This window comes from Podarcis filfolensis (genome assembly GCF_964270895.1).
Source record: "Podarcis filfolensis genome assembly, chromosome: 5".
NCBI lineage: Eukaryota > Metazoa > Chordata > Lepidosauria > Squamata > Lacertidae > Podarcis > Podarcis filfolensis.
The window spans coordinates 39,660,565-39,674,476 of record NC_139608.1 but is presented as its reverse complement, the minus strand read 5'-3'; the positions used below and the strand labels follow the sequence as shown (position 1 = coordinate 39,674,476).

Below are 13,912 nucleotides of genomic sequence, written 5' to 3'. Positions count from 1 at the left end.
GAGAATTCCATTTTAATGTTGTTTGGATTTACCCTTAGAGCAGGCATGGAAAGCCTCCAGCCCTCAAGCCAAATTAGGCCCATCAAGAGTTCTGTGTTCTCCAAGCCATGCCAACCTGCCCCACACCTGATATTTTAGATCAGTTGGGAACTCCTAAATACAGTAGAACCAATCCCTACTGAAAGTTGCCATCAGTCAGCTGATCAGTGGTGACTTTAAACCCTGCTGCATTTTTTTTTTGATGGCATAGTAGGAACCCAACTTACACTTACATAGAAACCTCCTTTGTAGCTGGACTTGAGTTCAAGCAAGGTTATAAAGGAAAAATGGGTCATCTCATGTCCTGGTAACAGGTGATTGACAGATGGCCAGTCAAAATGGCTTGCAGGGGGTGGGAGAGTTCAGGATCTGGGTTGCTGGCCCCACTTCCGCCTCATAATTAGAGGATGAGAACCATATACAGTGGTACCTCGGGTTAAGTACTTAATTCGTTCCGGAGGTCCGTACTTAACCTGAAACTGTTCTTAACCTGAAGCACCACTTTCGCTAATGGGGCCTCCTGCGGCTGCTGCGCCGCCGGAGCCCGGTTTCTGTTCTCATCCTGAAGCAAAGTTCTTAACCTTAAACACTATTTCTGGGTTAGCAGAGTCTGTAAACTGAAGTGTATGTAACCCGAGGTACCACTGTATTGCCTGTTTTACCTAGTAGACACAAGGGATTTCTGTTCTGCTCTGCTTTGCTCTATTCTGTTCTTTCCATGATTCATTAATTCCTAGTTTTTCTTTCTTGCAGGAAGGACAGAATCCAGGTCCCCCACCATTGATACCAGGACTGGGACAGCATGGAGGCCCAGGCCGCCATGGCCCTCACAACCAAGGACCTGGTCCTAATAAAGGTAATTAAATTCACTTTTCCTTTAGAACAAATGGCATAAGCTCACTATTATTGCAAAGCAAGCTTTAGCACAATTCAGTGCTTTATAGTTCTTTGGGTCTTTAATCCATAGACTAAGTCAGGCAACATGTGTCTTTATTTTCTCTTATGATACGCTGGGTCTGGAATTCTCTCCCCCTGTAAATATGTTCATTCTCTACCCTAATGGTTTTCTGGCATAGGTGAATATTTCCTTGTTTCTTCAGGTCTGGAGCAGTGGGTGGTGCTGATTTAGGAGAAATTGTGCTCTTTGTTGGGTTGTAGTATAATGTATACTGGTTTTAGGTTTATATTTTATGGTTGAAGGATTTCATTTTGTGATTTTTTTTATTGTTACATTTTAGTGGAATAGTTTAAGGTGCTCTGTGAACCTTTAAGTTGAAAATTAGGGTACAAATTTACAAAATTAAATGATTAGTAGTGGCGCCCGCCCTGTGGAACGCCCTCCCATCAGATGTCAAGGAAGTAAACACCTATCTGAATTTTAGAAGACATCTGACAGCAGCCCTGTTTAGGGAAGTTTTTAATGTTTGATCTTTTATTGTGTTTTTAATGTTCTGTTGGGAGCCGCCCAGAGTGGCTGGGGAAACCCAGCCAGATGGGCAGGGTATGTATGTATGTATGTATATATGCATGCATGCATGCATGCATGCATGCATGAATGAATAAATCATTGCCTTTTGGCACAGTAGGGACCAGTGCGACAAACAGCACTCATATACTAATATATAATATGCTAGTATATAATATAATATGTGCACCATTAAAACAGGTAAAAGTTTTATAAGAATACTTTGCTGATAGTTGTAACTTCATTGTCTGCACTTACGAAGTACATTCAGTTATACCTTTTATATTATTAATATTTTGTTACAAAGCACTCACACATATTTCCTTTATCTTAAGGTGATTCTCGTGGGCCGCCAAACCATCACATGGGCCCTCTCTCAGAAAGGCGGCATGACCAGAACAGTGGTGGTCCTGATCATGGCCCTGAGAGGGGCCCCTTCCGAGGTGGCCAAGATTGGGGTGATGGTAGAGAAAATAGGGGCATGCCAGACAGAAGAGGACCTCATCCAGAGTTCCATGATGACTTTGATCGACCAGATGAATTTCGTGAAGACTTCCATCCAGACAAGCGATTTGGGCATCGCTTACGTGAATTTGAGGGACGGGGAGGCCCACCCCAAGAAGAGAAGTGGAGACGAGGTGGTCCAGGCCCACCTTTCCCCCCGGACCACAGAGAATTCAATGAGGGAGATAGCAGAGGTCCAAACCGTGGACCTCCTGGGCCTTGGGAGGGACGGAGACCTTCAGACGAGAGATTTCCTCATGAGCCTGAGGATGCACGGTACCGAGGAAGAAGAGATGAAAGGTAAAAATCATACAGTTTTTATTATTCGATGATGAACAGTTATCTCCTGGTTTCATGTTAAAAGAAATGAGCCTCATTTAAGTGAATTTGTACATTTTATGGGGGGGGGGGAAATCCTGTTTGTAGGAACTCATCAAATCATTTATTAATAAAATTATGAAAATGGCATTCTACAAAGTTCAGTTTTCCTAAAGTGGGCACTAAGTCACAGCCAAGTGGACTCATAGAATCCAATTGCAGAGTTGGAAGGGATTCCGGGGGTCATTTAGTCAAACCCCCCTTTATTGTAGGAATCTCAGCAAAAACATCCATTACAGATGGCCATCCAACCTCTGCACAAAAAACCAAGCTTGCTCCATCTTCCATGTGACAGCTCTTCAAATATTTGAAGATGGCTATCACCTCTCATCTCAGTCTTCCCTTTTTCAGGCTAAACATACCCAATGCCCTCATAAGACTTGGTTTCCAGACCCCTGATCATCCTAGTTGTCCTCCTCTGCACACATTGCAGCTTGTCAATATCTTTCTTAAACTGGGGTGCCCAGAACTGGACACAGTATTTCAGGTGTGGTCTGACCAAGGCAGAATAGAGTGGTAATATTACTTCCCTTTATCTGGACACTATACTTCTGTTGATGCAGCCTATAATAGTAGTAGCTTTTTTTGCTGCTGCATCACACTGTTGACTCATGTTATGCTTGTGGTCCACCAAGACCCCTAGATCCTTTTCACTTGTACTGCTAGTAAGCCAGGTGTCCCGCATCCTATATTTGTGCATCTGGTTCTTCCTGCCTAAGTGCAAAACATTACATTTGTCCCTATTGAAATTCATTTTGTTACCTTGTGCCGAGTTCTCCAATCTGTTAAAGTCATTTTGAATTGTGATTCTGTCTTCTGTGGCGTTAGCTACCTCTCCCAGTTTGGTGCCATCTGAAAATTTGATGAGTATCCCCTCAATCCCTTCATCTAAGTTGTCTATAAAGATGCTGAACGATAACGGGCCCAGGACAGAACCTTGCAGCACCCCACTTGTCACTTTTTTCAGGATGATGAGGAACTATTAATGAGTGCTCTTTAGGAGTGAGTAGCAAGAGGCTTGGGTATAATCAATGGAACATTTAATTAGAATTATTGAAAAGCCGCTTTTATTGATAATGACTTTCCTACAACATAACATGTATTTAAATTTGACTGATTAAACAATTGGAAACCAGACAGCTAACTACCGTATTTTTCGCTCGATAACACGCACCTGACCATAACACGCACATAGTTTTTAGAGGAGGAAAACAAGAAAAAAAAATTCTGAATGAAACAGTGGATGTATCATTTTTGTGCTTCATGCTGCGGCCACAGACATGTGATTTGACGGTGAGTTTGGGGTAGCCCAATGCAAAGATCCTGAGGATCCATGTGGATCCATGCTTTGTAACCACGTTTTTGCACCATTGCAGCCCCAGGCAACAGTGGGTGCGTGATTTTTTTGGTGCAGGCTGTAGCCATGGACATGCTATGTGATCTGATGGTGAATTTGGGGTGACCCAATGCAAAGATCCTGAGGATCCATGTGGATCCATGCTTTGTAACCACGTTTTTGCACCATTGCAGCCCCAGGAAACAGTGGGTGCATGATTTTTTTGGTGCAGGCTGTAGCCATGGACATGCTATGTGATCTGATGGTGAATTTGGGGTGACCCAATGCAAAGATCCTGAGGATCCATGTGGATCCGTGCTTTGTAACCATGTTTTTGCACCATTGCAGCCCCAGGAAACAGTGGGTGCGTGATTTTTTTGGTGCAGGCTGTAGCCATGGACATGCTATGTGATCTGATGGTGAATTTGGGGTGACCCAATGCAAAGATCCTGAGGATCCATGTGGATCCGTGCTTTGTAACCATGTTTTTGCACCATTGCAGCCCCAGGAAACAGTGGGTGCGTGATTTTTTTGGTGCAGGCTGTAGCCATGGACATGCTATGTGATCTGATGGTGAATTTGGGGTGACCCAATGCAAAAATCCTGAGGATCCATGTGGATCCGTGCTTTGTAACCATGTTTTTGCAGCATTGCAGCCCTGTTTTTGCATCAGATCATTGCTATGTGATCTGATGATGAATTTGGGGTGACTAAATGCAAAGATCCTGAGGATCCATGTGGATCCGTGATTGGAACCACGTTTTAAGTAGGGAGGGAAGGAAAAACATAGAAGCGACAAGGAGAGGGGTGTGCAGAGAAGCAGCTGGCTAAGAATGCAGGAGAGGGGTTTTACCGGAGGGAGGAAAGGAAGGCAAAAGTCCCCCCCCCCCCACAAGCCAGCCCGCTCTCTCTCTCTCTCCCCCCCCCCCAACCTGCATGTTGCCTTCGAGTCCCAGACGCACGGAGAGGAATCTGTTTTCCACTCTGCTTGCCTGGAGGGGAGGGGTTTTCTCTGCTCTTTGTTCCGTCTGAGCAAACACAGTAAGGAAACAGAAGCGGGTGGGCAGTAAGACCCTGAGGCAGAATGCAGGAAAGCAGCAGCTTCCTCTTTCCTCCCTTCTCCGGACGATTTGATATTTGCCTGATTTTTGCCTTCACTCACGCTTGTCAGCTCCAGGGACCACACATTCGCTCTATAACACGCACAGACATTTCCCCTTACTTTTTAGGAGAAAAAATCTGCGTGTAATAGAGGGAAAAATACGGTAAATAATATTCAACTGGTTGAAAACTTTAGTTTCTGATTCCTGGCAAAGGTACAAAGTAAATGAAGTTTTTTTAATAATACAATCCCATTCCAGCAATGCGGAGAAATTGGGCATTTTTTTAAGTAGTTGGAATTTCTGAGTAGACAATGGAATTTTTCAGCATGGAGCTATATAGCTTCAAGTATATTCTTATGCTACTTTATATTTCTTTGGTTCAGCTATAGGAGAGGAACACCCTCAAGACATGAGGGCCGGGGATCCAGGGGAAGGGACAGCTTTTCTGGGCCTGACGACTTTGTGCCAGAAGAAAAGTTTGACTCCTCAGAGGATAACGCAAGAGGAAGAGATCATGGTGGCCGGGGGCGAGGTCGGGGTGCTGCTAGAGGTAAGAGAGCTTTGGTGGATAATTTATACTCAGCTGAGGAATGTATTGGTGCAGTTAGAATTTTTATAATTGCTCTTTCAACTTCTTTGCATCCTTTGTCCATTCATTATACAGGGGGACGGAAAGGTCTGCTTCCAACGCCAGATGAATTTCCTCACTTTGAAGGAGGCCGTATGGATGGAAATCGAGAACCAGGTGAAAATATAGAAGCACTTCGCCAGATTTTATATTAGCATTTATCTGAATACTGTATTACAAAATGGGAGGAAAGCTGAATAGGCTACCATATGATCTTTCTTACTGTTTTTAATTCCTAGATAGATACAGATACAGATACATGGAACTATAGATTAAAACTGGCCTGGATTTTCCTATCATGATCCAATAGTCCTCAATCTGTTTTAGATTTCTCCAAAAAGTTTCTCCAGCAACCCCCTTCAGTTCCCTGTTGGGGTAAGGGGTGGGAAATATTTAGCACTCTAGCTGAATCTGGCACACAAATTTCAACCAAACCTCATACATAAGAAGTTAATCAGCAACAGATTGCAGAAACGTATCCCGTTTTTACAGAGAAGGCAGATTATTTCAGAGAGACACATTTTTCCTTAATATAATGGACTTTGGGGCAGGCCTGTACAGTTCAGATAATCGGTAATGAGACAAAGTTGCTTTCCCATCCTTGTTGGATGCTGCAAAAGAGGTTTCCCTTCTCAGTGCCCAGCAAGCAAATGCAGAGGGGGTTCCTGTAGAGGAAGAATGAGCTCTGCTGCTTGAAGTTTTTGATAAGGGAGGGGTGGAAAGAGGTACTCATGAACCATAGAAAGCCACATTTTTACCATAATCTACTCCCCCAGTCTCCTTCAGTAGCACCAAGAGCTTGGTGATTTTTCTGCAAGCACTGTTCTTGTTCCTTTCTCACAAGAAATATGTCCATTGCCTGTTTCCCTATCAATCTCTATCCCTTCTCTGTCTAACGAAAGCAGAAAGTACAATCTCTACAGCAGCTCGCCTGGGGTGGAAAGGGGGTAGAACCTTCACCATCAGAGATAGTGGAACAGGAATTATTTGTGTGCTTAACTAAGAAAAGACAATGAGCTATCTTCCTGAGGTAAATTGGATGCTACAAAACATTTATTTCGTTGTAATATTTACAAAAGATAATGCTGGAAGGGGTTCCAAGAAGAGATTCCTTGCTGCACTATACCAACATTTGTCTCTCTTGATTTCCCCCCCCCCCCATCATGGTTAGGTCCCCGCCAGGATCATCCACCTCATGATGGTCATTCTCCAGCAAGTCGAGAACGTTCTTCCTCAATCCAGGGAATGGACATGGCATCACTGCCACCTCGCAAGCGTCCTTGGCATGATGGACCAGGAACCTCTGACCATAGAGAAATGGAAATTCAAGGCGGGCCTCCAGAAGAGAGGGGAAAGGGTAAAACATAACTCTTTGAGATTAGAGAATTGTCTTTAGAAATTTTAATTTCAAATATTAATGGAAATATCAATTTGGAAAATGTTGATTTATTTTATTTTTTACTGCATTGATATCAAAATTCCTATACGCAGTGCTAATTTTCCCTACCAATTATCTTTAACTCTGCACTGTTTCTGCAGTGGAACAGGAGGCAGGAAACTGAGACACCATACTTTGATCTTCTGTATTGCATGACTGGAAAGCAAACAAACTAGTGCATTTTCTTATTTTAGTTTGCAATATTTTTATTCCAGGGCGTGGGAAGTCAGGACCTTCACAGAGAATGTCAAAATCTGGGAGATCCAGCTCTTTGGATGGAGAACACCATGATGGATATCATAGAGAAGAACCCTTTGGAGGACCTCCAGGAGGCAATAACCCTTCCCGAGGGAGGAGTGGGAGTAATTGGGGAAGAGGAAGTAACATGAACTCAAACCAGTCAAGGCGAGGAGGTTCTCGAGGTGGCGGAAGGGGTCGATAGAAGAGGTTATGACTGGGCAAGTCCCAGTCTTTCTAGGACAGTATTTAAATACACCTATTGCAGAATCATTGAGAAAGTAATTCTGCAATCCCACAAACCTGGACTCTATGAATGGAGATAAATGAATGTGCATTAGTTCCTAAGAAGGTCTATTCAAAGATTAAATGCCAGCTAGTAATGCCATCACAACTACCTTTGTTTCATTCTCCTTGCCATCCCAGTCCCTCATCACTTCCATATTTCTTGCATTGATTTTTGAAGATAAAAGCTGGATGTTTTTTTAGTGTTGTGAGACATGGAGCACCTCCACAGATTTCAGTTCATGTCCAGAAGAACTTGTTTCTATATGTACAGTTGTCAGGAAAAAGTTGAGTTGTTTTTGTATGAATACAGAATGCAATTTGTCCAAAAATTAACAAATGGAGTTTGTGATTTTTTATATACATATTTTCACATCTTCCCTCTAGCCACACGGTATCTTTCATGTAGTATAAACTGATGCATAGACTGCATTCTTGTCTCTGGATACAAAAGCATCCAGTTGTCAGAATCTTGGCAACTAACTACTGTTATACGATCTTGAGGGCTATCAAACAGAAGCAAAATTTCACAAAACAAGACGTTATTTGAACAATCAGTTCCCCCAAAATTTGTGTGAATGTATGCAGTGTCTATATTTGCCATTCACTGTGGACACAGAGTCACTGGAATTTAGGTATGAGTTGCAGAAACAATTCCTTGAGCAATCTTCTGACACAATCTTGAAAGTGCAATTTCAACAGCTAATATTACCAAAGTTTTGGATTCTGGCTAGTAAAGAATACCCAGAATTGGCAGGTGAAGCTATTATCCATATTTCTCAACAATAAAAAATGTAAAGGTACCCCTAACCATTAGGTCCAGTTGTGACCGACTCTGGGGTTGCGACGCTCATCTCGCTCTATGGGCCGAGGGAGCCGGCGTTTGTCCGCAGACAGCTTCCGGGTCATGTGGCCAGCATGACCCTTAAAAACAAAACAAGAAACAGTTTAGCTGAAGGAAAGGAGTTGCTTTTCTAATATCACCCCATACTGCAATGAAATCTGGAAGAACAAACATGCTCAGGTCTTCCACTGAAAGTGTCTTTAAAAACAACAACATTGCTTTTCAAAAGCTTTTCTGTCTTTGCTAAAAGTCATTAGTGTTTATTTTTTTATTATTATTATTATTATTATTATTATTATTATTATTATTATTACTAAATAAGTAAACTATATATATTGCTCTAAATTATTTTAGGATTATTAATGTACATTATTGGCATTATTAAGTATAAATCAAAAGTGAAAGTGGGTGCCATGTTGCAGGTTTGGACTTGGAAGTGGGTCTTGGGTCTGGACAAGTTTAAAACCACTAAGGGTTATACTGCATACCAAACATGGGGGGGGGATCACTGAGCCTTAAGACTTCTGTCACAAGGAATCAAGACTCCTTGGCCTAGGCTTTAATTATTCAATTTTATTAACAAAAATGACACACTGCACATATCTGCAAAGCAAGTGAACGTAAAGCACATACTGTACATGTTTCTCCATTTCTCTTTGGTAGACAGTTTATTCCAACAGTGAAGCCTACCCAACTGCAGAAGAAAAGAACTAGAAAACAGCATTCTGGTGAAGTTTATTTTGTGCTTTTAAGTTTTGTTAAGTCTTTGTAGACATATGTCTACAGAGAAGCTTTGCAGTCTCTACGTTATGCTGGTACATTTCTCAAGAGATGATCTAGCAATATTAAAATATCTGAAAACCTTTTAGATGTGGTCAGTGCAGAGACAATACTGGTTCCAGCTAGCTCTGGGAATGCCTGCTCCTTCCACCTCAACCACAGTTAAATGGAAAATACACATAGCAATCTTAAGCACACTTGTAACCAACCATCTAAAAAAAACCACACACACACCAGTAAAATATTGTTTTCAGCCCCTATTTAGATCTGAGGTTTTTTTAATGTCATTCAAATCAGTTTCACTTCTGAAAGTGCTATCAGCTAGTTCTGTAAACACTAACCCAAATACTTCAAAACAAGTTTGCAAAAACTGAATCTAACCATTTCTTTCAAATGACAAGGGACTGAACAACTATGTATCTACATGAATACAAAAATGTACACTAATACAAAAACCAATCACTTACAGCCCAAATCTAATGTGCCCTCCCAATGTTGGTGGCTTGTGGGAAGATAGAATACTATGCTTGTTACTCCCTGACAGCAAAGAGATGTGCTGCTGGTTTACAGGGTGGTGGCTCTACTATAGTGCAGGCTCCACCTTTGATGGGTGGAAAGCCAGCAATAAGACATGAAATGGGTCAGGATGCCAGGGCTCTGGATCCTGTGCTTCCTCTGAGAGGCTTGATCCGTAGGCTTCTCAGCTATGCTAGCCTGGAGCTGGCACAGCAAAAATTTAAGAAAGAAAACCCCCTTCCACCCTGGCAAGCAAAAGCAGCAGAGTATGAGATAAACCACCCTCTGCTCTATTGATATCAGGGCAGGGTTAGCCTACCTGTTAGGCTATGTACCTCGTTGTACGTCCCTTTTAACTCAGCAGGGCTTCCTTCTGAGTAAACAGGATTGCACTGTTAAATGTGCTCTACAATGTGTCATGCTAATTAACACTATTTTTTAAAGTCCCAATTAAAAGATTTCAGAATATTTTTATCACACAATTTAACAACACTTAGCACCATTTTGATTCAGATCTGCGGCATCTGCCATAGCCTGATTTCACTACAATGCAGGACCCACAAATCTCAAGTTTGAAAATGTAAACAAATAGACCATCTTAATAGCAGATCACAACCTAAAGCCATAATCCTATGCATTTATTTTTTTAAAAAGTCTCACTAGGACTTGCTTCTAGTACAGGATTGGGCTGTACATCAAGTAGTCAAAGTATCTATTCAGACATACTAGCTACTAAATTACTTTCAAGTTTTACACTTCATGTCCCACATTGATGCAGCATTTGTGTTTGACGATAGTGCTCTAACATTCCCACTACAGCAAGAAGCCTTTCTCAGTAACGTACTTTTGAACTGGAAGTTATTTGCATATCATTTTTTATTGTTGTCAAAAATGTTTTATTGAAAGCTACAGACTTTGAAAAACTAATACTTTAACATTTGGCTGCAAACTCTAAGCCATTTTGCAAGGCTTACTTTACTGACTTCAAATAACACTAAGAGCCACAATTAAGAGGCAGCTTCAATAGTTAGTTTTTAAATTACATTATAGCAACTTACACTGCCAAAGTGTAGTGCTTGCAGCTGCCGTTGGTTTAAGTGGTTTACAGATTACATTTGTGGAGCAAAATGAACTTTACTCAGGTGATTTTGGTAGTGCATATTGATATATTAAATATGTCTATGTGATACCCATCCATCACACCACTTATCAATACTTCTAAGCTGTAGCAAGAACTAGGAGCCTGTGCAGTTCAGATTCAACCCATGGGCTTACAAAATCTTCAATGCAAACATGGAATAAGTTATGACAGAATCATATATGACAGATAGCCCCATGATCCAAAGAAGTTGAGGATAATATATTCAGGCACAGCTTTTTCACATATATTGTGATTTCCCAAAGTCACAACGAAAGCATAACCCATTATGGCAGAATTAGGTCCCATGTCTATATTATACTTGTCTTTAAAATCACTGGTGTGAACTTCAGCAGTCTCGTGGTCATGCCGTTTTGAATATGATCAGACATAGAAGTCATTGCTTGAATAGGAAGTATGCTGGAAGTCAGCCCAAGAAAGAACTTGTGTTATGGATAAACAAAGTACTATATATACTGATACTGCTGACTTTTAGTAAGGCAAGAGGTTACATGGCAATTGGGAATGTTATGATGCTAGGGAACTGAATGGAAGCAAATCACAACAGCTTCCAAATTTATTTCCTGCTCTGGCCCTGAAAAGATGAAGAGACAAACTGATGATTTTAAAAGAGTTTAAGGTTCAACTACTCATTACCGAAATCACACTTTTTGAGCAGCTTCTTCTGAAGGAAAAAGAGCTGATCAGGCAAAAAGAGCCCCCTACCATGCATCAGAGGCTGGAAAGGGTAAGGAACCATCCAGTCAGTAAACCTCTAACACATACACACCAGAGTAGCCATCTCATCCTCACTCACTTGTGCTCTTCCTCTGGATGGTGCAGAGATGGGGAGTGAACCCAGCATAGTTAATAGCAAGTGGGAATGTCATTCTTGCTATTATCATATAGTCTTTCAGCCACTCTAAGCAGCAAGAGACAGGCAAGTGAGGCTTGCCACTACTTGGGACAGACCATTCCAGAAGAAATGAACTATCTGCTTGTACTCTCTCTTTAAGCAGCGCAACAGACCGGTTGCTTCTTCAAAACAGAAGTGATATCATTGAAAACACTTTCATAAAAGCATGTTTGATATATTATGCAGTTGGGTTCTAAGACAAAGAGATAGGTCTGGCATCAATGTGCACCCTCAGGGAATCTGCCAACACATACTTGTACACTTGGCTGGATCTGCCTGTTAAAAAAAAAAAAAACCTCATCACCTGCCGCTGAGAGGGCATCTGAGTAGTTTCAGAGAGCAAGGGGAGACACAAAAAGACCTTTACCCAGTACCACTGTTAAAGCCCTTAATTGGTTCAATTGCTTGAGTAGCTTGTTCAGCCAAGTTCATACACCTTTGTTGCAATTAACTTCAACTATCCTTTTCAACTGCCTTGTGCGAAGGATGCAGTGTCCCGGTCGGTTACTCAAGTGCTCCTCTGCCCTCGATTCGAAAAGATAAACAGTAAAGAAACGTTATCCTACAAAATGCCCCATGGGCAGTCGGGTCTGGCCTGGAGACGACGTCCCGTGCTGCGCGTTGGTTTGGAGACGGGCAAGGGGCTCTTTACCACAGACATCGATCTTGTTTTCCCACGTCCATGAAGGGCTTCGCCTCGACGACCGTCCTCACACGGGCAGAGTTTTAGACACGCTGCGTCGCACGGCGCCGCCCAAGAATCCGCCGACATAGCGCAGCCCGGTAGTCCCGCCAGGTACCGAAGACAGCAAGTAGACTCCGCCGGCTCCCAGCTGGACAACGGCCCCCAGCGTGGTGAGCAGGGTGCTGCGGAGCCCAAGCGCCGCGTACAGAGTGCCGCCCACCGAGGCTAAGTAAAGGAGGGCCAGGCCGCGGCGGTCGGGCTCGCCCAGAAGGCGGCTCGGGCCCCGTAAGAAGCCCGCGGCGCCCAAGGCGAAGGTGGAGCCCAGCGACCAGAGCAGCGCGAACTTGCGGAGCAACAGGAGCGACCCGTAGAGAGCGGCGAGGCCGAAGCAGAGCGCGGCCAGCAGCAGGCACAGCGCGCTCCCCACCAGCCGCTGCCAACGGGACAGACCCGTCGGCAGCCACGGATCCGGCTCCGGCTCGGCTGCCCACGGCCACGTCTCCGTCGCGGGGAAAGGGTTGATCCGGCCCAGCCAAGTCCCCAACCCCGAGCCGGGCTTCTCCGCCTCATCTCGCGGCGGGTTCTGAGGCGCCGACAGGGCCGCCGAGCTGCCGCCCGCCTTGGACTGAGCTAAGTACTCCTGCAATTGCCGGTTCAGATCCGCCATCTTGGGGAGAAGGCGATGGGCCTTGTGGGAAGGCAGTTGCCGATTGGTCAACTGTCGGCCGGAGTAATGCACTTCCGTGGTTTTTCTAGTCGCCAAGGGAATAGGGTTTGCGTCATCAAGGACTTGGATCTACTTTTTCCTCTAGAGACGCTGAACTATAGAGATATGAAACTTAGAGAGTGACCATCATCTGGAGAAGAAACGCCAGTCTCTTTGGACCTTCCCCCCCCCCTTCCACAAGGCGAAATTGAGAGCTGGCGGGGGCGGGTTCTAGAATTTTACTATCGCTGTGATAAGGCTGTGATTCAGTCAGAAACAATTACGTAGCGGTAACAAAGAAAGAAATGCTTGCTCTATCTTATTGTAAAAGTACTGTAACGGTTTGCTAGTTTAATTGAAGTCATTTATTACTACAGCAGCTCCTCTTTGGGATGCCTCCCTGATTTCATTTGCCATGTCAAGATTACTATGAGCAATTTGGTCATGGGGCAGGGGTGGCAACTTGAATAAAATATTGGGGGTCCAGGTAAGCCCTGCCCCACATATGACCCGGTGAATGCCAGTGGCGTAGCGTGGGTTGTCAGCACCCGGGGCAAGGCAAGTAATTTGCACCCCCTAACCCGTGGATTTGCGCCCCCTAACCCTAACCCCCAGATGTCGCGCCCGGTGCGGCCGGCCCCCTTCACCCCCCACGCTACGCCACTGGTGAATGCACACTATTTGAATGGTAATGCCCATCAACTTGAGGCCCCCTCTATAGTTCTGCGCCCTTCTCATTCCTATAGAGGTTGGGTTTGGAGATAAGTGACCCACTGATTCTCTCCATTACATCAGGCTTCTGTTATGCCCACAGTGCTGTCTTATCAGTGCTGTCCTGCTCACTCCTGCTTGCTCATCTTGGCTCAGAGGCTTCCAGCTTTTGGCATATAAATGGTGTCTTACCTTCAAACGTA

The 13,912-nt window shown here is 43.7% G+C and overlaps 2 protein-coding genes across 3 annotated transcripts in view; one reads left to right on the top strand and one right to left on the bottom strand.

Moving 5' to 3' along the window:
• Nucleotides 1–7,753, top strand: part of WDR33 (WD repeat domain 33) — a 56,394-nt gene extending 48,641 nt beyond the window's left edge. Inside the window, exons 17-22 of one of the 2 annotated variants that reach the window (XM_083615078.1) lie at nt 793–895; nt 1,840–2,308; nt 5,209–5,375; nt 5,490–5,570; nt 6,625–6,810; nt 7,107–7,753. In XM_083615078.1, the coding sequence (XP_083471204.1) occupies nt 793–895; nt 1,840–2,308; nt 5,209–5,375; nt 5,490–5,570; nt 6,625–6,810; nt 7,107–7,333 (1,233 nt within the window). In that variant the 3' untranslated portion in view covers nt 7,334–7,753. Of the gene's footprint in view, nt 1–792; nt 896–1,839; nt 2,309–5,208; nt 5,571–6,624; nt 6,811–7,106 lie in introns of both variants that reach the window. The other variant, XM_083615077.1, reaches the window with a different exon arrangement.
• Nucleotides 7,754–8,810: 1,057 nt separating this feature from the next.
• Nucleotides 8,811–13,181, bottom strand: SFT2D3 (SFT2 domain containing 3). The gene is made up of 2 exons (XM_083615123.1): nt 9,462–13,181; nt 8,811–9,413 (listed from the first exon to the last, which is right to left on the bottom strand). The coding sequence occupies exon 1, from the start codon at nt 12,957–12,959 to the stop codon at nt 12,318–12,320; it is 642 nt and encodes a 213-aa protein (XP_083471249.1). The 5' UTR covers nt 12,960–13,181; the 3' UTR covers nt 8,811–9,413; nt 9,462–12,317.
• Between the last annotated feature and the right edge of the window lie 731 nt (nt 13,182–13,912).